The sequence below is a fragment of the Epinephelus moara genome, chromosome 9 (genome assembly GCF_006386435.1).
Source record: "Epinephelus moara isolate mb chromosome 9, YSFRI_EMoa_1.0, whole genome shotgun sequence".
Classification (NCBI taxonomy): Eukaryota; Metazoa; Chordata; class Actinopteri; order Perciformes; family Serranidae; genus Epinephelus; species Epinephelus moara.
Genome location: NC_065514.1, coordinates 34,412,663 through 34,424,146, shown reverse-complemented (window position 1 = coordinate 34,424,146; position 11,484 = coordinate 34,412,663). Strand labels below are relative to the sequence as shown.

At 42.2% G+C, this 11,484-nt stretch overlaps 1 protein-coding gene and 1 long non-coding RNA gene across 3 annotated transcripts in view; one reads left to right on the top strand and one right to left on the bottom strand.

Annotated features, from left to right (window-relative positions):
- Positions 1-11,265, top strand: part of odf2a (outer dense fiber of sperm tails 2a) — a 20,130-nt gene extending 8,865 nt beyond the window's left edge. For both annotated transcript variants that reach the window (XM_050052399.1, XM_050052398.1), the window contains 7 exons: positions 1,380-1,515; positions 1,733-1,843; positions 1,980-2,243; positions 3,347-3,447; positions 4,774-4,936; positions 5,787-5,912; positions 7,668-11,265. In XM_050052399.1, the coding sequence (XP_049908356.1) occupies positions 1,380-1,515; positions 1,733-1,843; positions 1,980-2,243; positions 3,347-3,447; positions 4,774-4,936; positions 5,787-5,912; positions 7,668-7,838 (1,072 nt within the window). In that variant the 3' untranslated portion in view covers positions 7,839-11,265. The remainder of the gene's footprint in view (positions 1-1,379; positions 1,516-1,732; positions 1,844-1,979; positions 2,244-3,346; positions 3,448-4,773; positions 4,937-5,786; positions 5,913-7,667) is intronic.
- LOC126395185 (uncharacterized) overlaps positions 1-11,484 on the bottom strand; it is a 523,086-nt gene that overhangs the window by 94,895 nt on the left and 416,707 nt on the right. The window lies entirely within an intron of this gene.

Sequence of the window (11,484 nt, the reverse complement as noted above, 5' to 3'; positions counted from 1 at the left end):
ACTTTATGTTGTACCTGTCCAGGAGAAGAAGAGCTAGCTCCGAGTCAGATTGTAGCCCCTTTAGCTCTCGCAGTGCTCTCCACCTTGGAAATGCAAGGCCAATGTTAATCCGAGTTCTGTCCCTTTCTTTATCCGACAACTTCTTCGCCAACAACCGTTGTTTTTTAAGAGGTAATGTCAGATCCTGGTCGTCTTCAGGTGGACGTTCCGCTCTCTGCCATTTCATTCGAAAATATGCGCTGCCATTGCTCACCGGCTGTAGCCTTTTATAGGGAGGGAGGGCCAAGGGCTCCGAGAGGAGGGAGAGGAGGAGGAGGAGGAGGGGGGATTCACATGAACGTACATGAACGTACATGAACGCGCAGCCGGACCGGCTTGTAAACAATGGGCTGGAGATCAACACAGAGAGAAGGTGTGTGAGGTCATGCTATACTCCAGATGAAATTACACCTCTAGTTCTTCACATAGCAATTTTTTAATTCGTTCAATCTAGAAATGATGAATTTCGCTTATTGCTCCTTTAAAGAGATATGAGAGGAGAGTGACATTATTCTAAGGGGGTAGTGATGTTCTTCAGGAATACTCTTGTTCTGTACTGTATACTGTGCCGCACGATGGTGCAGTGGTTAAGAATTGGCGCCTCACAGGGTTCCTGGTTTGAACCGAGGGGTGGGGGAGCCCTTCTGTGCTGTGTTTGCATGTTCTCCTTGTGTCAGCGTGAGTTTTCTCTCGGTACTCCGGCTTCCTTCCACAGTCCAAAGACATCTAAAGACATGCTGTAATAGTCTGGCAACCTGTCCAGTGTGTACTCCGCCTCTCGCCCATTGTCAGCTGGAATAGCCATTAACCCTGTATGGATGTGAATTGATTGTTATGATTGGTGCGTGGCATTGCTCGGGTTAAATCCTTTGTAAAGCGTGACCAAATACATACAGAATTCTCTGAATGAATGCCATAGAAATTTCACAATTGCTGACATTTTGACATCTGATGTTATTCTGTTTATCAGAAATCAATTCTTTTTTGCTGCTGTAAAACAGTAGTTGCCAGTGGCTGCACAGCACAACTTGCTATGTAGGCTAAAAAGGTTGAGGAGGATTGGATTCCAGGTAAACTGCTGTTTTTTCATGAGTGTTAAACTATGTTGTATGTGGTATTGGATTGGTGCATAACCATGTGTACTCGCATATACCCAATCCAGCATTTAAAGCAGTATCGGAGGCATTTCCAATACTAGTATCATTATCAGAATAACTCTTGTCATGAAATCAGTGTATTGGCTGAACTACAGGGAAAACCTGAGATGCAATAAAAACCCTAATGAGCACATTTCTTCAACTGAAACTCAAATCTGACAGCTGTTGTGTTTCACGATGTAGCCGTATAGCAGAGCTTACGGAGCAGCTGCAGGGTGCAGGGGATAAAGGCAGAGCAGAAAGAGAAGCCCTGCTGGATCACCTGCATGAACTGACCAAAGAGAGCACTGCTGCCAAACTGGAGAACCAGTCCCTCAAGGTGAAACACCCAGCAGTCCACAGAAAGCTGTAATTCACTTTACACTGGGGACGCATTTATTAAATGGACCTCCTACACATCCATTCAACTTTTGTGTCTTAGATAATGTCCCTCCTGTCCTCATTTTTTATTAGACTTACATTGCCTTATATTACATTTGGAGGAAGGACTGTCTTGTTAATTTGATATCTGATGACATATCATGTGTTCATGTCAGGCTACAGCGTCTGCAGTGGAGGAGAAGCTGGCCTTGTCTCAGTCAGAGCTCCTGCAGGTCAAAGCTTCAATCCAGCAATATGAAAGCCTGCTGGACAGCTATAAGATCCAGGTATGAAGCATACTGCACTACTAGGAGTGCAACAGTATGAGATTGTGATGGCACAGCAGATTACAGTCCTGTTGACAGTGTTAATGTTCATGAAGTCTCAAGCCAGTTTTTCTTTCTGTTACCTAACGATGTACAGGTCGGAAAAACCCGGACCGAAGCAGATGAGTACCGTGCTCGGCTGGCTGAGGCGGAGCAGGAGGCCCAGGCAATGCGCGGGGAGCTGGAGCAGGAAATAGAGGAGGTGCGCAGGGATCTGCTGGGGCGGCTGGCAGAGCTGGAGCCTCTTCCTGAAGCCTTACGACGCTCTGAACTCCAGCTGCAGGAGGCTCAGGACAGGGAGCGCAACCAGGAGAGGCGCAGCATGGAGCTCAGCACAACCCTGACTGATCTCCGAATGAAGGTCACAGCAGTCCTATATATGCAAGCCCAGTTAGCATCACAAAATAAGGATTTCAATTCCAAGTTAAAGTGCTAATTTGAAAATGCATCAGATATTATAACACTGATTTTGAGAAGATGATCATTTAAACAGTGGAACCATACTACATTTTTCATTGTAATTTGTAACACCCGTTCAGACTTAGGTGAACATTTGCTGAATTCTTATGACACCAAAGATAACTGTGTTATGGAACTAAAAACAAACTAAGTGCTATATTTCAGAGGTGTGAGTAGGTCACACATAAGCAAGTCACAGGCAAGTCTCAAGTCTTAACCTTCAAGTCTCAAGCAAGTCCCAAGTTACTGTGGTGAGACTCAAACAAGTCAAGTCAAGTCGCTGCTACAAGTCAAGCAAGTCACATGTCAAGTCATATGAAATTCTGATAATCTTGTCAAACACAGCTTTCTAGCTAATGTTTCACCAGCCAATAAGCTTACAAGTTAGCAAAAGAGATACATTGACACACCTTTCAGTGTGGCTTTTGTAGTGGCAAATAAAGTTGGATGTCATCAAGTCAAGTCCTTTCAAGTTATCTCTCTCAAGTCTTAGTTAAGTCTCAAGTCATTAATATCAAGTCAGAGTCAAGTCTTTTATAATTGTTAGTCAAGCAAGTTCTCAGCAATTGTGTCAGACTTTAGTCAAGTTGTGTGACGCAAGTCCCCTACTTTCAGCACAGACAAAGGTTATTTCATTGGCAAATAAAAGACTTAAAACATTTTTATCCATAACACAAGTGAGACTAATAAGTGAAAGGAAGTCATAGGATTTATGGGAAATGGGTGGCTTAAATTGCAAATTAGTAACACTGAAAGCATCATTGGTATGTGATCAAGGCCACTATTAATGTCCAACAAATGTATTGTTGAGGTTCACTTTTTGCCAAGAAATGTCTTTCAGCTGACATTAAAAAGTATTTTTTAGGTACCACATCAATCTTGCTAGTACTTATAGTCAAACTACACACATGCAGTTAGTTTAAGTAGCAGATTTACATAGGACACCAAATACCTGGATATACAGTGAAAGTCATGTGATAAAGGACTCATCTTGTGTTGTATTAGGTGGAGACCCAGGGCAGCCAAGTAGAACTTCTGAGACAGAAGAACAAGGTGCTGCTGGAGGAGAACAGACAGCTTCAGCAGCGAGTGGAGAGTTTGGAAAGGTCAGTCACTGCTTATGGTTTTGTCTACTGGCTGTAGTGCTTTGTTCAGACCAAGGGTTTTCAGCATCTTACATTGTAAAAAAATTTAAAATTTAGACTGTGTCCCTCTTCTATTTGTGAGTTACATTCACACTTACAGTCAATTTAGAGTCACCAATTAACCTCGCTGGCATGTGTTTGGACTGTGGGAAGACGCCTCTTCTATTTGGAACACAATCATGCTTTAAGTTTTGGAGCTACAGTTTCCGTAGTTTGGAAACTTTGGGGGATGTTAAAAGAAGGTATTACGTTGCAATGGAGTGAGTGAGCTACTAGCAGTTCCTGTTTGCAGTGTACCCATGGATGTACTGGACAAACACAGGATAACATTCTGGGGTGAGGCCTTACATCCTGCATCACCCTGTGTTGTGTGCCTGATGCATGTTGACATCGGCTCACCTTGGGTCATCTCATCACTTTTTGAATAAGCTAGCAAAACTGTAACCTAAAAAGACAACAACAAAAGTCTTGGCCTAACCCCAAGATTAAACCCAAAGCATACCTCACCCTTAACTGGCTGGCTGCCAGGGCTTATTATTTATATAGAACTAATGTAACTCACCCTCCATCGTGGAAAACTCATGAATGCACACTCAGAGCACAGGCTGAGCAGGGCTGTCATGAAAAGTACATGGGAGAAGTTTGCCTAGCCGAGTTACTCTGAGAAAGCCCTCTCTGGCAGAAGTCTATTGACTTTAACCCCAACCAAGATTTGTGTGGTAACCTTAACCAAGAAATCCCTTTCTGTAAGAAAGCCTTCCTGGCAAACTTCTCCCAACAGGTCAAGGAGTTTGCCAAAGTGTGCGCTGCTTCTTCCTGCTGTGCAGTGATTAGGTTGAGAGAAAATAGTTCCTACATTTAACTATTCAAAACAAGGTCTGTGGATTATCTCGAGTAACAAGGTCATGATTTTTGGAAAGGGACATTTCTGTTTAGTTTTTCAAATGTATTTCTTTGGTGCTTTGAGCATCGCAAGCTGAGCGCCATTTAGTTCCATTATATCGGAGAGGAGGCAGATAACTCCAACACTCTGCAACTCATGCCAAAACAATATAGATTGATAAATAGCACTACAGGTAAGAGGAAGAAATACAAATTTTTGATTTTAGGTTGAATTGTCCCTTTAAAGCTACACAATAATGTCATTCTCAAGCAGTTGTTGGCCTCCTAAACATGGCTTGAAAAAAGAATGTAATCATCTTAATGATGTGAGTCAGTGCACTGGTTAACTGTTTATTCTGACTGTTCATAGTTGTTGTCACTCTTCTGTCTTGTGTCATGTTGCAGAAAGCTGGAGGAGGCTGGCAGTCAGAACAGCGACCTGCAGGCAGTCATTGCCAAACGGGAAGACACCATCCACAGTAATCAGCTCCGTCTGGAAGAGAAAACAAGGGAATGTTCCCTGCTCAGCAGAAAGCTGGAGGAGGCTCTGGGGGATGCTCGCCAACAGGTCTGAAACTGAACATTGGTCAAACAAAGTGTGTGGTTAAAGGATACAGTAGTAGATCATCATTTGCACTGCATCAGGAAACATTCAGTCAGACCTCTGCATTGATGCAAAAGGAGTGTAGATGCAGAGGTTCTAAAAAGCAGCATTGTCCTGCAAAAAATTGTGAACCTGAGCCCACTTCCACTGAAGTGGAAAGCCTCTGCAGCTTGGGTGTGTAGTAAGTAAGTAAAGTAAGTAAAATGTATTTGTATAGCACTTCTCACAGAGAGAACTCACAAAGTGCTTCACAGGATTAAAACACAAACCAAGAATACATACATACAAACATACAGAGACCCAAAATGAAACAGCAGCAGTTGTTGCAAAACTAAATCACTTAAGACAAGTTGAAGAATGCCTGCCTATACAGGTAGGTTTTAAGGTGCTTCTTAAAAACTTCAACAGATGCTGCAGCTCTCAAATTCTGTGGGAGGGCATTCTACAATCTGGGTGCAATGGACTCAAAGGCCCGGTCACCTCTAGTTCTGAGCCTAGTGCGAGGAACTGCCAACACGCCGTGGTCGTCCGACCTAAGTGTCCTGCTAGGAGCGTATACATGCAGCAAGTCAGACAGATACTCAAGTGCCTGACCATGAAGGGCTCTATATGTTAAAACAAGGATTTTGAACTGGATCCTAAAGCTGACAGGAAGCCAGTGTAGGGAGGCCAGGACAGGGCTGTGTATAGTTAAAGTGAGCTTGCATGTCTTGAGGTGCATGTTGTTAGGTGCATATTGGGATATATCAGGTATGTACTATTTGCCACCCACTGTTGCCCCAGCAATTAAGTACAATGTGTCATTTGTTTCCAGATATCAGAGACCAGAGGACTTGCTGCCACCAAAGAACGCTCCACCCAGTCCAAGATACTGGAGCTCGAGACCCAACTTAGCAGGACTAACTCAGAAATCAACCAACTGCGACGCAGCAAAGAGGAGGTGAAGGCCCACAATATTAGTTTACTTAAAGGTATAGTTCGGAATTTTGAAGTGGGGCTGTATGAGGTATTTATTTGTAGTGGGTGTATTACCTTCAGTAGGTGGTAGTGTGTGCGCCCCCAGTTTGGAATAGCAGGCAAGAGTCCCACCATTACATTGCCGTGGACAGGGAGTTGACATCAAAACATACTGTCACATACAGTCACCTTAAAAGAGACCCACCTAAAAAAATCAGTATCAGTCTAAGTGGACGCTATATTGAGAATTTTTTCACTGCTTCACCTTGCAATCAGACAGCCCTTTTCTTTGGCACTACATTTTCCCAACCGCAAAACTTCTGTATTACTGCGCCACTGCTGCTGCGCATTTTATTCCTATGTTACTCTGTTGAAGTTACATAGTACAACATAAAATGTTGTAGGCTATGGTTCATAGCATAGTTCAAGTATCTCGGGGTCTTGTTCAAAAGTGAGGGTAAAATGGAGCATGAGATTGTTCAGCGGTTTGGTGCAGCGTCTGCAGTGATGTGGGTGCTGCACCAGGCCATCGTGGTGAGGAGGAAGCTGAGCAGGAAGGGGAAGCTTTTGATTTATTGGTTCATCTACGTCCCAACCATCACTTATGGTCCTGAGCTTTGGGTAGTGGCTGATCAGGATGCCTCCTGGGCATCCTCCGTTAGAGATGTTCTGGGCACGTCCCACTGGTAGGAGGCCCTGGGGCTGACCCAGAACACGCTGGATGGATAACATATCTTATCTGGCTTGGGAACGCCTTGGGGTCCCCCAGGAGGAGCTGGAAAGCGTGGCTGGGTTCTTTGCTTGGCCTGCTGCCCCGAGAGCTGGCCCTGGACAAGTGGATGAAGATGGATGGATGGATGGATGGATGGATGGATGGATGGATGGAATCAGAGCCAAAAATTTACTTTGAAGACAAATCGTTATTAGGCTCTTCTGGTTTTGGACGTTTTTCCCCAATTTATCTTTGGAAAACTGAAGAAGGTCTGCAAGACACCAGCTCTCAGTAAGGCAGGGAGCTGTGGATGGTTGGTGATGGAGAGCTTGCAGACTGGATGTGAAGCACTAGCATCCTCTGATCTGATTCAGAAAGATCCTGTTGTTATGTTGTTACCAAATCCCACACATGGCAGCAGTAACGTTAGCTCTCCAGGTCTGTGATCATGCATTTACAGTTCACAGTCAGCTTCTGCTCTTTCTGGGCTAGGGGTGTTCCTGGTGACTAATTTCCCTGTCAAGTAAATGAAAATTTTAATTAAGACAAGACGACTGGTCTGAAAAAAGGAAAACACTCAGAAAACAGTCAAAATTTAGCACAGTTTATTGTTAAGTATTTGAACATTGTCCCCCAAAAATATTGTGTGCATTAAGAGCCCTTTGAAGCCTTTAATCACTATCTTCAACAACCATGTCGGATTCTAAACGCCGCTGAATGAGACACGAGACACAGAAGTACTTTTAATCGTTAAGACATTTAATCTCGCGCATCCCTACTCTGGGCCATCACTTTCCACAGGAGGCTGTTTTAAGGTTAACCCCCGTCCACAGCATTGTTTTGCTGAGCTTCCCTGCCTGTTATTGCAAACTGGGGGTGCACAACCACCATCTACTGGAGGTAATATACTGACTATAGATAAGTACCTCATACAGCCCCACTTCAAAACTCCCGAACTAACCCTTTACAAAGTGTTGGCATCAGCTGTGTTAGTAGGTTTGTAAGGTGTTTATTTGTGATTCTCAGGTAGAGCGGCGGTACCAGAGCCGACTGCAGGATGTGAAGGATCGCCTGGAGCAGTCAGACAGCACCAACCGAAGCCTGCAAAACTATGTCCAGTTCCTCAAAGCCTCATACGCCAATGTGTTTGGAGACTTGGCCCTCGGCAGCTCACTGCGTGCCCCCTCACCCATCTGACATCCTGTCTGTCAGAGGTGTACTACAAGCACACATTCCAAAACAGTACAATGGTATGAGCCTGTTACTTTAAGATTTGCTAAGAGCTGGAGGCTGTAAAGATGACGTGCTTGGTCAGTTGCCTGGTTGCTTGTGTCATTCCATTTTAAACCAGTTGGGTGAAGAGCAGCAGTATCTATTGGCTGCTAGTGAGGTTTTTAGAATGTAAGACTTGTCTCAGTAAACATTTGATTAGACCTGAATTGGTAGACAATGTAACAAGGATACACATCTTGCTTTGCCTGGGGGGTACTTTTGCAAAATGACAGGTGGCCAGGGGCCAGTCACAAAAGCCCCGCACAGGTCAGGTTTACGCAAGGGTGTTTTCTAGATTTGAGGATATCTGGAGCTTAACCTGGACCTCTGTCAGAGTCGGGGGACCCTCCCCTGGCACAGTTTTTATTAACAAGCTCTATTTAAATTTTTTTATGCACCCTGGCAGCTTATTTATATAAAAAGTTTTTTAAAAATCCTATTGTCAATCAACTTGTTTTCATTGTGAATTAGAAAATGACTGGGGGGCTACCCGGCACCCTTTGGCAGGCCACATTTGTCCCACGGGCCAAATCACTGCAATATAATATGTCATTAGATTAAAAATTTAAAAAAAAAATGATCCTTTGTGATTTTAAAGCTCTTGAATGTAGGATTTAAAAATGTCCTTGGTGACTTCTAGTGGTAGTATCAAAAAACATTGTGACAGACATAGACTGTATAAAATAATGAATGTAGCTACTGTGACGTCACCCATTGGTTTATGGACTTTGGTTAAAAAGCCTAAAGTGTGGTGTTTCGGCCGTCACCATCTTGGTTTTTTGGAGCCAGAAGTGACTGTATTTGGATGACAGGGTGGATCTCAATCAGACTGTAGTGAATTCCCGCAGACAGCCCATCATTCAAAGCGGCCGCACCCTTAATTATACATAATCTCAAGCCCTAATAAAATTCAAATGGCTAAGTTATATAAAAATTCGCTCCCTGCACACTTGTCATAAACTTTGAAATTAGCTATAGAGACCAAAACAATTTTTGTACCAGGCTGTAAACATGTTTATTTCTGCTGTAAATTTGGGCATTTTAACATGCGGGTCTATGGGGACTGACTGGCTTTTGGAGCCAGCTTCAAGTGGCCATTAGAGGAACTGCAGTTTTTATCACTTCCATGTTCATTTTTCAGCCTGGAGGTTGCCGCTTAGTGACAGACAAATTCACAGTGTACATCCCTTTTCACTATAATCACATGTAAACTGTGTTGCAACTTTAAATTTACGAGACAAGTCATTTGTTGAAAATCTTGATGACTGGATGGATGGAATTAGTAAAATCCTTGAAAGTTTTGGAAAACTCATGGAATTTTGATTTCTGTAATGACATAAATGGTTAAAGTAATCTTCCGTGAAAATCCTTTCATGTAATGTAACATAAAAGCAAATTTATTTTCTGTAGCTGTTGAAGTAACGTACCTCCAATATGCATGGATGCAGGATGGTATGTTTACCATCATGTACATTTCTTGATTTTTCCCCTGCATTTTGTCTCTACCTCCATGTATGCCAGTTAGCTGTTATTGTGTGAATCTGATTTGTTTGAATAATGCCAGGCAAGTGGGGCAAAATAAATAATGTTGTGACAGTTTGATTTAACATGTAGGGTCATGTATTCCAAAGTTACCCTACTTATGGCCCACTAATATTTTTAAATTGTACTGCATTTTGTAATTTGGGGAACTGACATGGGCAGCATAGGGTGTTCAATTGGCATCCAGAGTGCCAATGCACACTTTGGTCTCATTTTAACTGCTCTGAAAGTAGAGCATGGTAGTTTGAATGTCCTGAGCATTCTTTTTTTTTTCCAAACAAATTAACCAACAGCACAATGGAACTTTGGGCTTTCACTCCCCCACTGTGTCCAAGGACTGCTGTAAGTAGTATAATTAATTTTTGAAGTAAAGTATGCTATACAGTTCTGTTTATATTAAAGGTTGTGAGTGGTGATGAAAATCTTATTATGGGCACTTGAAAAGTTATGGAAAAATTTTGGAAATTTGTCCATGAACATGTGCAGGAACAGGGGAGGAGACTAGGGCTCCACAACTTACCAGGCATAAAGCAAATTATAACATTGATATATTATAGGCTTGGTTTCAAGTGTGCACTGCAAAATGTGCAGGTGTAGAGAATTATGTACGGCCAGCATCTCACCTCAAATTTTGATACTGAAACAAATGTACATCAACTATGCCCATCTGGGCTTTTATAGTGTATAAACTAATTTGGCTGCTTCACTACTATTCTGACTGCATACCTGTTGGCATATTAAACCACAACTTCTTACTACGTAAAAGGAGATATAAGTTACACCTTATGTCACTTTTCCATATGTTTGGGATACTCAGGCCATACTGTGAACAGCTGTGATAAGAGGCAATACTGCGATGCAAGTACACATAATTTTATGAAAGGACACAAAGTTAAAAAGTATTTTTTACCCTTATGACATGCTAAACGTTTGATGGTTCACACAAACTGCACCAAGCACCTGTGACTTGCAGCCCTTCATCTATCCAGCTCACTCTTGCTGCTGTTTTTACCATTCCTTACCGCACCATCCCATTATAATGCCTTGCAAGTTGGCACTAAGGCACAAGTCTCAGTCAGGCACTAATCTCGGTGATGAACAAAAGGAGCCTTACTGTACAGTGTTTACCCCACTGCTATTCAAAAATGAGTCGTGACAGACTGAACAAAAGCTGCTGAGGTTCAGAGAGAAAGCAGTGTTTTCTTGTTTTTCCTATATGCTTTATGATTTCATCAGAATTTCGTGTTGGATCTTCAAGACCAATTATCAACACTAAATAGTCGTGTATATTCGTACTTAACAAAAGTTTTCAACATGATGGCGCCTTGGAGCTTTTCAAATTAAATGTTTTTTTCTGCCGAAATGTATGATTGGATATTGAAGTATTTTACATGCCAAACCCAATGAACATTGCTCATCTTCTTTATCCAGCCTTCACAGTATCCTTTATTTTCAACCTCAGCTAGTCATGACATAAGGTAATGCGTCTATGTCCAGAATTATAAGACTGCATTCTGTACTTGTGCTGCTGTATACTAAAACTATTGATTTGTTTTTTACATTTATACAACTCAAACAAAGCCATCTATGACGCATTATGTGCTGAAATGTATCTACGCTCTTTGATTGTATGGAGCTGAAAACATTGGTGCTATCGCTGTCCTTTGGCTGGTACAAGACAGTGTGTGTCAAAATAGTTATTTTTGGTTTACAGATTGACATGCAACATTATTGAAATCAATAGTTGTTTAATAACTGAATTGTTTATATCCACTATGGGTAAATTAAAAGTGTCAATAAAACAACAAAATGTTTTTCCACCTTTGTCAAACTGACTGATGATTGAATGCACTTGTCGTTTTCTCATCTCTTTTTTTTATGTATCATACATTGTTACACAAAGGGTACAAATTGCACTTTTTGGTGTTGCTCCACTGGCATTGTCTACAATTAGTGATTGAGTTTGTGGGGCTGTTTTGTAGTCATGTGGTTGTCATCCATAGAAGCTGTCAATCATCACAACTGCTGT